This window comes from Diabrotica virgifera, chromosome 7, assembly GCF_917563875.1.
Source record: "Diabrotica virgifera virgifera chromosome 7, PGI_DIABVI_V3a".
Taxonomy (NCBI): domain Eukaryota; kingdom Metazoa; phylum Arthropoda; class Insecta; order Coleoptera; family Chrysomelidae; genus Diabrotica; species Diabrotica virgifera.
This window is the reverse complement of record NC_065449.1, coordinates 101,241,953-101,257,331: the sequence shown is the minus strand read 5'-3', so window position 1 is coordinate 101,257,331 and position 15,379 is coordinate 101,241,953. Positions and strand designations below refer to the sequence as shown.

The following is a 15,379-nucleotide window of genomic DNA, read 5'->3' as shown; positions in this document are numbered from 1 at the left end:
ACTATCTACCATTTTAATTTATTAAATTGGTGGATTCTGCCTCTGAGATTCTTCAATTTTTTAAAATATATTTTCTTTATTAACAATACTTTTTCTCCTGTAAAAAATTACATTTCAAAAAATTTTTTATTAGTAATTTTATTTATCATGGAATCCACTTATTCCATGATTCCAGTTATAAATCCCAATTGGCTTACTGAGAAGGTACTCCAAGTATTCACTGATGCCGAATAAGGTTTATAACAAATAACTAAGTGTATTTTCAAAAAAAAAAAACAAATCCGCTGTTTTAAGTGTATTTTCTTGTGGCGTATAAAGTACGCCACGCATGTAGTTATGTTATAACTTGATGCGCGGGTAGTTAAAGGTTAAGAACATTGCAATCTTATCAAATAATATGATCAATAAGCAACTTATTTCTAACCTGCATTACTACTAAAAATTTAAGGCTAAGGACAAACTCACTAGTACCACTTACATAGGTTCTGGTAATTTATTGCACAAATATTAACCTGTACCATCACTTACACCGTGCACTACTTTTCACCTAACTAACTCGAAGGGTTTCTTCCTCGAGTCTTCTAGCTAGATCCGTGTTGTCAAGGATCTGGATGGCCTCAACATTGACGTGTTGAAGAAGTCGTTGTTCGTGATACTCCAGCGTAGCCTAGTGTCTAATGGTATCTGAGTATTATTTACGTTAACAGGAATGTATTGTTTTTCTTGTTTGTAAAATTAATCTACACTGACTTCATTTCATTTAATTTAATTTGCCAGCATTTAGTCCAGTTGTTAAGTCCGTTAACAGAGATTTGTAGTTTTCTTGCTGCTTCTTCATGGTCTTCACCCGCGGCCAAGACGTCAGTGTTATAAGCAAGGGTAGCTATTGTGTTATTATCTACTCCAGGGATATTACTAGTATATAATAGGTATAGGACCGGTCTTATCACACTACCTTGTGGTATACTTGCATTGATTTCTTTTAGTTCCGAGTAGGTTTCTTCTTGCCTAACCCTAAAAACTCTCTCTGATATATAAGATTCCAATAATTCTGCGTATTGTCTTGGCAAAATCCTGCGTAATTTGTAGATTAAGTCCTTCGTGACATACTTTATCAAACGATTGCGCCACGTCGAGGAAGACAGCGGAGCAAACTTTCTTTCCTTCCAGCGACCTCTCTATTATATCCGTTATTCTATGGACTTGGTCGATAGCCTTTCTCGAATCCCAAACTGATATGATTTTTTTCCTTATCCAAAAATCGCACAACGCCCCTAAAGAAGTACATATACATCTACATGATATACCTATATACTATATATGTACAAAATGTATTTCGCCGAAGCGATGACGGTCGCGAAATCAATCCTTTTGCCCCATCCTAAAATAGGTTTTACATTTATTTTAAATTTAAATACCTCTGCACAATTTATATATACAGGGTGAGTCAAATAAAGAGCTTATTAGAAATATCTCGAGAACTAAAGGCAACAGAATCATGAAAATTTGAATTAAGGGGTTTTGAAGAGTCATCTATTTAATGAAAATATTTTCATCTATTTGCTACTTCCGGTTATACCGGAAGTTGCTTATAACTTCGTTTTTTTTTTAAATGGGACACCCTGTATATTTTTACATTTTTGGATTCTGTTCGATGTCTTCTTTCTTAAAATATGAGGTTTTGTAATGTTATACAGGGTATTTTAAAAGATAATTACGTTTTTTTATTAATTTCGTAGCAACATTCACACCCTGTAGAATTGTAGTAGTTGGACATCTAAAACTCTACTTACGTTCAAATGACTTTTAATATAGTCTACTATTGTTAAGAATCATTAGTATAGCTAAATTTTTAATCTTAGTATACAGGGTTGGTCGAAACTCGGAATGAGTATTTTATGAGTTTTCTTAAATGGAACACCCTGTATTTTAGTATTGTAATAAAATGATATTTTATGGTACTTTTTTATTTCTTAAGCATTCCTTATACGTATACCTAACTGCTTTAATTTGTGCTTAATTGTTAATCGCATCAACAATCTTAACTACGTAGGTATTTTGATATCTAAACCATTATTGGTAATTTTAAGGATCAGTCTGGATTAATATTTATTTATTTCTGAAAAATTATTTGTAATTGAATTTTTTCACGGCCAAGCTAATAAAATTTTACGTATTTTTTGTTGCAATTAATGTTTAGCGTGAATCACCAATAACTCACAAATTAAAGCAATTAGGTATAGGGAATACTTATAAAATAAAAAAGTACCATGAAATATCATTTCATTACAATACTAAAATATAGGGTGTTCCATTTAAGAAAACTCAGAAAATATTCATTCCGTGTTTCGACTAACCCTGTATACTAAAATTTTAAAATAAGCAATACTAATGATTCTTAACAATAGTAGACTATATTAAAAATCACTTGAACGTAAGTAAAGCTTTTAATGTCAAACTATTACAATTCTACAGGGTGTGAATATTGCTACGAAATTAATAAATAAACGTAAATATCTTTTAAAATACCCTGTATAATATTACAAAAACTCATATTTTAAGAAAGAAGAGATTGAGGAGAATCCAAAAGTGTAAAAATATACAGGGTGCCCCATTTAAAAAAACGAAGTTATAAGCAACTTCCGGTATAACCGGAAGCAAAAAGATGAAAATATTTTCATTTAATAGATCATCCTTCAAAACCCCTTCAGTTCAATTTTTATGATTCTGTTGGCTTTAGTTCTCGAGATATTTCTAATAGGCCAGTTATCTGCCTCACCCTATATACATGCACATAATATACAGTATAAGCGATGACGGTCCCAATGACGGTCACCAATTCAATGCCTTTTCCTCTATCCAAAAATTGCACAACGCCCCTAAAGAAGTTTTCATATCAAAAATGAATGCATTTAAAACACATTTACGCGAAATTTTACTCCTAAGCCCTTATTACGATATTCTCATTTGCTTCGTATTTCCGAGAGTGTAATCTGATTAAAATATCACTTATATTTTCAATGAGCACTATCCCAAAAACTATTCCTTTGTTAATAATTATGTAATAGAGCCATTTTTCTTCAAATCACTCTTTACCACTAGGCAACCTAATAAAAAAAAGGAACCGTGGTACTTGCGGAGCGCGACAGAAGTGAATACTTCTTATATATTCGATTATATTCTATCCCATTCGTTTCTATTCGATTAGATCTAATTCGATTTATTTTATATAATTTTATTTATTTTATATAATTTTATTTTATTTTATATAATTTTATTCAATTTTTTTAAAATTTTTTGTAATTTTATTTAATTTTATTTAATCAACATCTGTAGGGTTGAAACCACCCAGAACCCAGCCAATCATGCAATGGAAAATTCTGAATCTATATCTAATTTTACCATAGAAAAATGTGTCGCACTATATTTTTCGGAAAAACTGAACAAATCAACCCATACAGGGTTAAAACTACCCAGAAGTCAGTCAAAAATTGAAAATTCGGAATCTATATTTAGTTTTAGTATAAAACCATGCGTCTCTCTATTTTTTTATAGTGAACAAGTCGACCCCTATAGGATTGAAATCACCCCGAACCCAGTCAATAATACCAAATACGGGACCCATACTTAGTTTTATCATATAAATATGAGTCACACTATTTTTTATTAATTGAACAAATCACCTCTCTAGGGTTGAAACCACCCCAAAGCCAGCCAATAATTTAAAATCCGCGATTTATACTTGAAATCACCCTGAAACCAGTCGAACAATAGATCATTCGGGACCTGTAGTTTACTGAGAATGTTAAAATAAGTATATAAATATGTATATCACGGTATACCGCAAGGTTACCACTCGCGACACGATTTTTCAATGACGCCAAATACGATTTTAGTCCCGCCAAAATTCCATACCGAGCGATAAGAAGTATTCACTTCAAAAAATATTTGTATCCAACTTATTACGGTAGCTAGAGCCTATTGAAATATGTATAAGGTATTTTTAACTTAATTTAAACATTGTACTTACAGCTTTAGTATTTATTATTTTTATTACAGGCAGGTTCGGTACCTCTTCCACGTAGAGTGTATGTTGGCAGATTAACTGAAGAAATAACGGCAGAAGACGTAAGACAATACTTCAAAAAATTCGGCGAAGTTACTGATGTATATATGCCAAAAGATTTCAAAGCATTCTGTTTTGTCACCTTTTTAGATCCAGAAATTGCTCAAGCTCTTTGTGGAGAGGATCATATCATTAAAGGTTAAACACAATTAATATTTTAGCTTATATTTTAGTGTGTTCTTAATTGAATATGTAATTATTTTTTCTCTACTACACTTGCGAGCAAAAAATCGACTCAAAAGAAAATTAAGTTATATTTTTTGAATACGCTGTTTGTCAAGTGTAATTTTTATTGCAACGACACCAATATTTATAAAGTTAGTAACCGTTTAGTAACTAAGGAATATAATACCAAATATATCTTAATGTGAGAAAACATGTTGTGAATGAAAGTCATTATGTAATGAATATAAAAGTAAATTGACATAAAAAATAAAAATTAATACTGAGTATTTCCTCTGCGTTGTATTAGGGCGAAACCAGACGGACCACTCTGCAGTGCTACTCTGTGGACCCACAAATCAGCTTCCGATGATTGGCCGTGGGTTCATATGTGAAGTGGACGTTGCACCCCAGACGAGCGACTGTGTCCAGCCACAGTCGCCGAGTCTCACTGCTAGTGGCGTCCACTAGTGGCAAACGCCATTCAGACGGACCACTTTTGTAGCTGCGGCAGATGTTTACGAGAGTTTATAGGGTGAGCACCTAAAATGAATTTCGACTCGGAACGGTTTTGATTGAAGTGCAAAACAGACCGGCTATATGGGATACAAGAACCCGACGGCATATTTATAGGGCTTTAAAAGGAAAAGCGAGGGACGTCATCGTTGAATTAGTTGTTTCTGATTTTAAATAAGGTAGCTTTATCGAAAAGAATAAATCCCGTAAGCAATGTTTTCTCTATTTATATATGTTACAGTTCAAGTTGATTATCCAGTTGGAGTTGACTCCAACTAGTTGAAGTCAACTCTAACGGCTGGTTTCAGTAAAAGTTGATTATAAATATAAAATGAAGATTTATATTCAACATTTACTAGTAAAAGTAGACTCCAACTAGGAAAAGTATACTCCTCCCAATGCCATTTAGTAAAAGTTGATTCTGATTCACACAAACAGCCGATTCTAGAAATTAAATGTTACTGAATATGTTCAAATTAGTCTATAGTATTTTTACTACAAAAGCGATATTACGTAGGTCAAAATTTTTGACGTAAGAGAACTGTCAAAACATTAGAATGTGAATTTTCATTATTGCCATGTTTATTATAAACATGGATATAATGAAGAGTCACATTCTAATGTTTTGACAGTTCTCTTACGTCAAAAATTTTGACCTACGTAATATCGCTTTTGTAGTAAAAATACTATAGACTGTATCGTCGCCCCCGTTAGGTAAATTACTCTGATTCGAATTTTTTGCACAAACTTACTCAAAAAGAGGTCCTTATAACAAATCTACTGGGTGCCAGGCAGTACCTTGATCGATAAATTGTTTAAACAATTTTTTTAGACAAATTCACAAAAATAATTTTTTTACTTCGAACAATTTTTTTTAGATCATTTGGGTTATTCTGAGCAAAAATAGTTATTTTCCTAACAAGTGCAGAAAGTCATACTTTTCCGCACGCGACTGCAGTTTGCCGAACGACACGAAGCAGGAGTTTGGCAAGCAATCGAGTGCGGAAAAGAGACTTTCTGCAAGCGTTAGGAACAATATTTTTTCTACGAGTCTTTAAAAAATTAACACGCGTGCGGAAAAGTAAAACTTTCTAAACTAAAACGCGTTCGCGAAAGTAGACATTTTGGCACGCTAGTAGAAAGAAGGTATTTTGTGATTTTTCTCTAAAATTGATTGTTGTCGAGTTATACGCGATTTAAAATTTGAAAAATGCAAAAATAGCCATTTTCAAGGCTTAATAACTCGGTTAAAATCCATTATTATGAAAGTCGGAAAGTGACCAAATCAAAGTTTATAGCCCCCTCTACAAGATCCAGCAGAAATTTTTGTCACTATTTTATTACTAAGCTTTATCTTTAATTATTAACAATGAGCGCTAAGTGCGTATTAGGCGGCCGTCAATGGTGGGTGCTAAAGAGATGCACCATTCCAGCCGTCCAATGATGAATCTCACTCGCACTCACATTGACGGCCGCCTCAATACACGGTTAGCACTCATTGTTGATAATTAAAAATAATATCTTATTAATGAAATAATGACAAAAATTTCTTCAGGATCTTATAGAGGTAGCTTTAATCTTTGATTTTTTTTAGTTTCTGACTTTCATAATATATAATATCGTATGGCATTTTTGCCTTTCGGACAGTTCCGGCGCCAATTACATCTTTAACCCTGTTTCAAGTAACTAGTGTCGATGTACACTAGCCCAGGGGGACCGACGGCTTAACGTGCTCTCCCAGGCACGGTGAGACGGCTCGTGACATTATTGGAAATGAAAATGGTTTGTCTTTAGCAGGGCTCGAAGCCACGTGCACTGGCGTATGAGGCCAGCGATTATGCCGTTACTCCACGGCCGCTCGCTCGACTTTCACAATTATCTTTAACCGAGTTATTAAACCTTCAAAATGGTTATTTTGGCGTTTTTCAAATTTTAAGTCGCTAATAACTCGACAACAGTCAGTTTTAGAGAAAAAAAGGCCCAAAGGATCTAAAAAAAATTTGTACGAAGTGAAAAAATTATTTTTGCGAATTTGTTTAAAATCATTGTTTATCGCTAAACGTCACTAAAATCATTCATTATTGTACTCATTTGCCCTCATTTTCGGCAGTATTGTACTCATTTGCCCTCACTTTGTTGTATTGAAAGAAGAATGTTACTTTACCTGCCGCGATAATTAATCAAATTAACCGAGATTGAATGTAAGTGGTCAATGGCAGCAATCGATTATTTATTTGAGTGAAATTTAAATTTATTTACTTTAATTATTAAAAATATTGTACAAAATCTATCTTATTATTAATAAAATTTATGTCAAAAAGTAAAATTCTGTAATGTTTCGCAATTATATTCATACAAAATAAATCAAAACTTTACAGATTTAGTAATTAGGTAGGTATACAATATTGATAACTATCGATTAAACATCAAAACCGGCCATCATGCAAAAGTCATCTGTCATTACTGTCATTCGAATTTTTTATTTCGTCTAAAATTAAAAAAAGTTCCTCAAAGTTGTAAGTAAGTGTTAATGTGTTTTATGATTGACGATACAATTTTGTACGCACCACCTCAATACTCTTTATCGAACGCGTCTGTTCCTCTGCTCGTAATATCAGACTCGTTCGATAAAGAGTCACTTTACTGACTGACTTTACTGAAATTGGTTAAACAATTTTTCGACCGCGGTACCGCGTGACACCCTATGTATTTGTTATAAGGATTGTTATACGGATGTATTTCTTTGAGTAAGTTTGTGCAAAAAATCGAATCAGAATAATTTACCGAACGGGGGCGACGTTACAGACTATACTAATAAGTAGTTGAAACGGCCAAAACAAAGAAATGCACACTCATCAAAAATGCACTTGAGATTCTCGTATAATCAACATTTACTGAATCGATCCAGGAAGAGTCAACTCCAACTAGTAAAAGTTGATTTAAATTTTTAAAATCGACTTTTACTGCTCGTTTCAGTTGGAGTTGACTCCAACTAGTTGGAGTCAACTCTAACTGAGAATCAACTCTAACTGTAATATATATACATTTTATTATACATTGGATGAATTTCAACTGAACAAAACAAATACTCACAATCTTGTTTGTTTATTTATGTTAAATAGTGGGATCCCATCCTAGGCCAAGAAAGGTTTTATTGATTGTTGTTGAAAACAAAACGATAAGATATCAGTTAAAAGGGGGTTGCAGCAAGCTAACATGTTCAGATATATTCAATGTCATCATCTCCTTAAGGGCCGTCAAACTATTTTACGCCTGTAGGATACCAAATGTACTGGTTAATTTTTTATGTGCTTCTTTGTGTGATATAGCTGTTTTTGCCTGGTTCTTCTTAATTCCATTTATGGAGTTTATTGGTATTTTTTTCAAAAGCGTTGAAATTTTATAAAATATTTAAAACTATGGACATTACAAACACTGATTTTGACGAACAAACTTTAAAAAAATATATTAGCCGGCAAGTTTTTAATCATTTGAACAAACTTACTGTTTTTTCTCACCCATTACATTAAACGCCGCACCCTTCCAAACAATCCACTTCGCAGCGTAGTCGCCGGCGCTAGAAAATCGCCTGTTTCAGCCACTCTGGATCCAGAGAGTAGCGCTGCAGAGTGGCCCGTCTGGTTTCGCCCTTATACTTTCCATGCGATCTCTTAGGTTTCTTCGGGCGGCCACACACGGACTGCTAGTGCAGTTTACCTACGCACTGAGCGACATACACGGACTATCGCAGTGTTGTTGACAGCTCGAAGTGATCGTGTCTGCTCGAGCTGTTGTGTGTATGGCAGCGAATATAAGATTAAGTTACCGGGCGGTGGCTGCTTCAAGAAGTCGATCTTAACTGCTTCAAGTTGTCCATGTACGGCCAACCTTACTGATTCCTTAAGCTACGGCCAGACAAGCGACAATTTACAGCGCTGTAAGAGCAGTAAAATGAAGGGGGAAAAATGGGTCCTATCCTATTTTGCCATGTTGCTGCGCAATATTTTACAGCTCAGTCTGGCCATCCACTACACTCACCGTGGGACCCATTTTTCGCGCTTCATTTTACTGCTTTTACAATGCTGTAAATTGTCGCTTGTCTGGCCGTAGTCTTAGGAATCGCTTCCCACTCTTTGCGTTTGAGCACATCCCATAGGTGCTCGATGGGATTCATATCCAGACTCAATAGAGGCCAGTCCATTGTTGTTATATTGGTGTTGGCCAGATAATCTTTCGTAATGGGCTCTGTGTGACATCGAGCGTTGTCATGCATTAACATGAAGCCATCGCCTGTGTAGTCGGCGTAAGGAACAAAATGATCTTGGAGAATATTCATAACGTAACGATCCGCTGTCAAACCCCCTCCGCGAACACCACCGGGCACGAACACAAGCTCTGTTTTTCTTTCTAAAGATATACGACCCCAATATATACATGAACCACCTCCATAGCTTATTGTTTCGACACTGAAGCACTAGGAAAATCATTCTAAAGGTCTCCAATAGACGCGTCGTCTTCTGTCATTGCTATACAAGCACATTCCACTCTCATTAGATAATAAATCTGCTCCTTTGGCCAAGGTCCCAATTGACGTGTTCTTGGGCAAACTGAAGTCGAACTTGTTTCTGACGTGCGTTCAATTTGGGTCCTGTGTTAGATTTTCTGGGAGTCAAAGTGGCAGCCTTAAGTTTTCTCTTAACTGTCCACTGAGTGACGATGACACCTCGTAGATTCCTCAAGAATTGTTGAAGCTCAACCCCTGTCGCTTGCCGATTCCACAAGGTACGCAGGACAATGAATCGATCCTCCCTCTCTGTCGTTACACGTCGCCTACCAGAATTTGGTCGTCGACAGTTGACGGTAAACCTTAGAGACTACAGTCTGCGTCCTGTGTCCTCTGAATGTAGCCTTCTCATAATAGCGTAATTATCTGGGTCGTCTTCACTGGTAAAGTATCCATTTGTAAAATATTCACTTACTGCACTTCGAAGTGTACATATACATCAACATTTAAAAAGCGACTGACACGACCAGCGGCACATTCATAGAGTTCTACATTGCGTAGAACATGTCCGTTACAATGTTTGCTGTTTGTTGAACATACAGGCATACGGGCATACAGAAGTAGGCAAACTTTATAACACGTTGCCAATTTGCATAAAACAATTATTTTGTGGAAGCTCTATAAGAGAAAATATTTTTTTGCATTGGTTGTTTTAATTCAAAGTAACATAACATAAAATTACTAAACATACACTACAATAAGTATTCATCGAGTGATGAATATTTATCAAGTGAGTCGATTTTCTTGCTCGCAAGTGTAGTTAAAATTTTTCATTCATGAGCATTTTCAGCAACAATTCTTTTTTCTGTAATCATATAACAACCAAGTAATAGTAATGTCCAAAAAAGTGTAGTCGTTCTTTAAGGGTAAAATATTGCCAAACCTCTAAATTTTAAAGAACCGCTTGGATTGACATGAAATTTGGTATACACATAGCTAACAAGTCAAAGAAAAAAAGTGATATTGTGCCGATATGTGCTTTTGCCCTGGGGGTGGTTTTTACCCCCTCTTGGGGGTGAACAAATATTTGTCCAAAGTAAGTCCGGAAATGGATAAACTGATTAATTTTAAGTAATTTTTGTTCTATAGAGTTTTTTCACTAATTCAATATTTTTCGAGTTATTTGCCAGTGAATATGTTCATTTTTTCAACAAAATAACCACGCTTTTAGACGGTTTTTCGCAAATAACTCAAATAGTAAGTATTTTGTCGAAAAAACATTCTTAACAAAAATATAGCCCGTAAAAATTTTTAAAAAATGGTGTATATATCACCCCTCTATACCTAGCAGAAGCAGAGTTATAGCTAATGAAAAATAGGTTCATATTCGTCAAATTCCAAATGGAATACTTTAACGTGAAATGACCAAAAATTAAGCACATTTCGGGGAAAACTCATTACAACTTATTTAAAGTGTTTAAAAAAAGCTTCATCATTTTTGTTTTATAAAAAAAAAATCTAGCATCAAAAGTAAACAAGTTACGCTCAAAATAAAGTTAGTCCTTTTTTTTGGTAAAAAAATCGGTAAAATCACCCCTAATTAGTATCTCAAATGAACTTAATCGTTACGACTTAACAAGTTTCTTGACTAGTGTATGTACTTTTTATATGATCTGTAAGTTTCATCGGTTCAAAGTCCTTATTTTTAAAAGGGCTGTAGTTAAAAGGGGTTGAACGAGTCACTGATCACGAAATTATGCAAATTTAGAAACACCAAATCTTAATAAATTTTTGTCTAACAGGAAAACAAAAAATACATGATATTCAGACAAGCAATGCTGACTTTTTGTTATTTTTCGAGATTTTTGGTATCTAACAATTTTTAATTTATTTTGAAAAAAGCATATTTTTCAAAATTAAAATTTTTAAAAATTTTACTTTAAAACCAAATTTTTTCAAAAATAAGCACTTTGAATCGATGAAACTTACAGATTATATAAACACAGCATAAGTAAAATAATTTGTGGAGCCGCAACGATTAATTTTATTTAAGTTGCTGATTAGGGGGTGGTCTTCCCGATTTTTTTTTACCAAAACAAAAGGGACCAACTTTATTTTGAGCATAACTTGCTTAAATTTAATGCTAGAAGCTTTTTATGAAAACAGAAATAAAGCTTTTTTTAAACACTTTAAAAAAGTTATAACGGATTTTCCCCAAAAAGTGCTTAATTTTTTGGATATTTCACGTCGAAATATTCTATTTGAAATTTGGTGAATATGAATCTATTTTTCATTGGCTATAACTCTGGTTCTACGAAGTCCAGAGACCTAACGCATACACCATTTTTTTTTACTTTTTTACAGGCTATATTTTTGCTAAGAACCTTTTTTTCGACAAAATACTTACTTTTTGAGTTATTTGCGAAAAACCGTCTAAAAATGTGGTTATTTTGTTGAAAAATGAACATATTCACTCGCAAATAACCCGAAAAGTGTTGACTTGGCGAAAAAGTTCTATATAACAAAAGTTACTTAAAATTAGTCAGTTTACCAATTTCCGGACTTGATCCACAGTTAGTCAAAGAACTCTGACACCTAGCTATGATTTTTTATCTTGGTACATTCATGACGGATATTATACATCGTCGAAGAGAAGGAACCAAATAACAGAATAGGAACAGAAACTCTATAAAAGAGGTCAATAACAATAAATAATAGTAGGGGAGGGAAGTATGCTAAATTTGCAGTTACTCGAGCGTTATGGGGACCTATTGGGTTGTGAAGATTATTTCCTACAACCAAAAAAAGTTAAGTTAAGTTTTCCATTTAAGTGCGGGGACTTGAGTGTGTAAACAATTATCAAAAATGTAAAAAAAAACAGTCACATGGAAATACTCGAGCGCGTCAGATATTCATAGTGTATACCCACTATGTATTTCGGATAACCGAAAGATATTAATCTGACGAGTAGTGAGGGGAACGTTGACGTAAAAAGAGGAAGAAAAAATAAAAAAAAAATGTTATTCGAGCGTGTCAGATATTCAGACTGGGTGTTAAGTGACCTCAAAAAAGTATCTTATTCAAATATCTGACGATTCGGAGGGGGCCAAAAGTCATGGCCGATTTTTAAAAATGCAAAAAAATGCAGACCTTGAAATACTTGAGCGTGTCAGATTTTCATACAGTTCAACTTGATGTCCTAATCGTCCTTAATAATTAGGGAACTTGCATAAATTTTTAAACTCGAAAAAAATAAAATAAATCACAACAGAACATAATTTAAAACATGTATCAAAGATAAAAAATTTTTGTAGGTCTTTCGTTTGGCCCCCAAAGGCGATTAAAAATTCAAATTAAAACAGGTGGCCTAAAACGCGTGGTGACGTCACTCGTTTGTACATTTACATTTTTCCAACAAAGTAAACAGAATTTTAAATTAGACGTTATAAACGTCAGTAGAAAATACATTTATTTGACGTTACAAGTGTTTTGATCGTTTGAACTATTCATAGAAAACTGTACTTTAACAAAATGGTTTTATTTTTTGTAGTAAACCTTCTTTCCTTTCCTTCAATAACTATATCAAACTCCAATGTCAACAAACTGGTATATATTATTACAATGACATACGATAAATGTTAATAGAATATAAATATTTTTCCTTTATTTCGCGACGAGGTATACCAAAATAGGTGGAGGCCAATAAACTAAAGAAGAAGAAGAATATACCTAATTATAACCATAAACGGAACCATATAGTTAAACTGAGTGACGTCACGGGCCGTTTGACCTATTTTAAGATACCGAAGACTTTAAATTTGTACTTCTAAGTTATTATGAGTTTTTGAAGCGTGAAATTTTGGAAATCTCATTTTTATACAAAACTGAACATTATTATGTAATAAAAAAAAATTGCAAGTTTCCTATTATATGGAGGACAATTCTTAATCTGACAATTTGAAAAATTTTATTTTTGTTTTTTTTTTAATTACTGGATGTTGAAAATAATATACATATATTTGTACAATTATATAATTTATTGATATAAAACTAGGTAAAAAAAAATGTTAAAATTAAGTATTTTATTCTTCATCCTCACTGGATTCGTCTTCGAAGTTGGTTTCCATTCGGTCACTTTCTTCGTCATCTCGTGTTTCTGTAATCAAGAATGTTTATGATCTTATGAATAGTTTTTTATTTATTTTATTGTTGTACGTCGCCGAACTCTGGGAAATATACCAAAGAAACAAATTAAAAATTAAGGCCATGGAAATAAATTATTGTAGACGATGTTCCGGCTCACTAGACTTGTAGTCCAGAAAGCCACTGCGCATCCGCTAGGAAAAATGATTTTTTGCACAATCTTACTCAAAAAGGACCCCTTTTAACAAATTTGCATGTTGCCAGGACCAAAAGTTGGTCAAAAATTTTTTAAACTTTTTTTTTGTTTTTTTCCTAAAATTATTTTTTTTGCATCAAACACAATTTTTTTAGGTTTTTTGGATCATTCCAAACAGAAAAGGTCTTTAGTGACTTTTCTTTAAAGTTGATAGTTTTTGACATATAAGCGATTAAAAATTGAAAAATTGCAAATACGGCCATTTTTAACCCTCAAAAACTATGTGAAAAACTGAAAATTTAAATGTTGCCAAGGTAGGTAAATATTCTTTAAACATCGATTGATGAAATCCCGAAGAGTTTTTTGCAATACAGTATCAAAAACCCCTTTGTTTTTTAATTGCCAATCAAGCGTGCGCGACACTATTTTCACCGTTGCATGTGTATGCAGTATGGTGCAAATGAAAGGAATAATTTCGTTATTTCGTAAACCGGCGATTTTAAGAAAAAATCCCGAAACAGGTCGATTTTTATTTTCAAGTTATGATATTGTGACATATATGGTATACTAGTTACGTCATCCATCTGGGCGTGATGACGTAAGCGATGATTTTTTTAAACGAGAATAGGGGTCGTGTGCTAGCTCATTTGAAAGGTTCTTCAATTCTCTATTGAGTAATATAAACATGTACATAATTATTTATACAAAATTAAATCATTTGGCAAATTGACAAAAAAATTAAATTATTGGATACCCTGTAAAAATAATTATGCAAATGTTTATATTACTGAATAGATAATTGAAGAATCTTTCTAATGAGCTAGCACGCGACCCCTATTCTCATTTAAAAAAATCATCGATTACGTCATCACGCCCAGATGGATGACGTCACTAGTATACCATATATGTCATAATATCATAACTTAAAAATAAAAATCGACCTGTTTCGGGATTTTTCCTTAAAGTCGCCGGTTTACGAAATAACGAATTTATTCCTTTCATTTGCACCATACTGCATACACATGCAACGGTGGAAAATAGTGTCGCGCACGCTTGATTGGCAATTAAAAAACAAAGGGGTTTTTGATATTGTATTGCAAAAAACTCTTCGGGATTTCATCAATCGATGTTAAAGAATATCCACCTACCTTGGCAACATTCAAATTTTCAGCTTTTCACATAGTTTTTGAGGGTTAAAAATGGCCGATTTCACAAATTTTCAATTTTTAATCGCTTATATGTCAAAAACTATCAACTTTAGAGAAAAGTCACTAAAGACCTTTTCTGTTTGGAATGATCCAAGAAACCTAAAAAAATTTTGTTCCATGCAAAAAAAATTATTTTAGGAAAAAAACAAAAAAAAACGTTTAAAAAATTGTTGACCAACTTTTGGTCCTGGCAACATGCAAATTTGTTAAAAGGGGTCCTTTTTGAGTAAGATTGTGCAAAAAATCCGAATTAGAATATTTTTCCTAGCGGATGCGCAGTGGCTTTCTGGACTATTGATAGGGTGAGGAACGTAGATATCACGAAAACAATGGAAATTGATCTAGATAATATAATAGACACGATCGAAGCCAAAAGACTTAATTGGTATGGACCCCTGAATAGGATAAAACCTGAAAATATTATACACAAAACTGGACTTCGCCCACTAGAAGACAAAGAGGTAGACCAAGACGATCCCGGAGAGAACATTGCATAAAAACAAGAGGGGAAAGTAACAACTAGA

General features: G+C 33.5%; 2 protein-coding genes across 3 annotated transcripts in view; one reads left to right on the top strand and one right to left on the bottom strand.

Annotated features, from left to right (window-relative positions):
* LOC114336265 (pickpocket protein 28) overlaps positions 1-15,379 on the bottom strand; it is a 353,651-nt gene that overhangs the window by 108,226 nt on the left and 230,046 nt on the right. The gene's annotated exons all lie outside the window — the stretch shown is intronic.
* LOC126888876 (TAR DNA-binding protein 43-like) overlaps positions 1-15,379 on the top strand; it is a 117,975-nt gene that overhangs the window by 36,239 nt on the left and 66,357 nt on the right. For both annotated transcript variants that reach the window (XM_050657305.1, XM_050657306.1), the window contains exon 2: positions 4,060-4,264. In XM_050657305.1, coding sequence (XP_050513262.1) covers positions 4,060-4,264 — 205 coding nt within the window. The remainder of the gene's footprint in view (positions 1-4,059; positions 4,265-15,379) is intronic.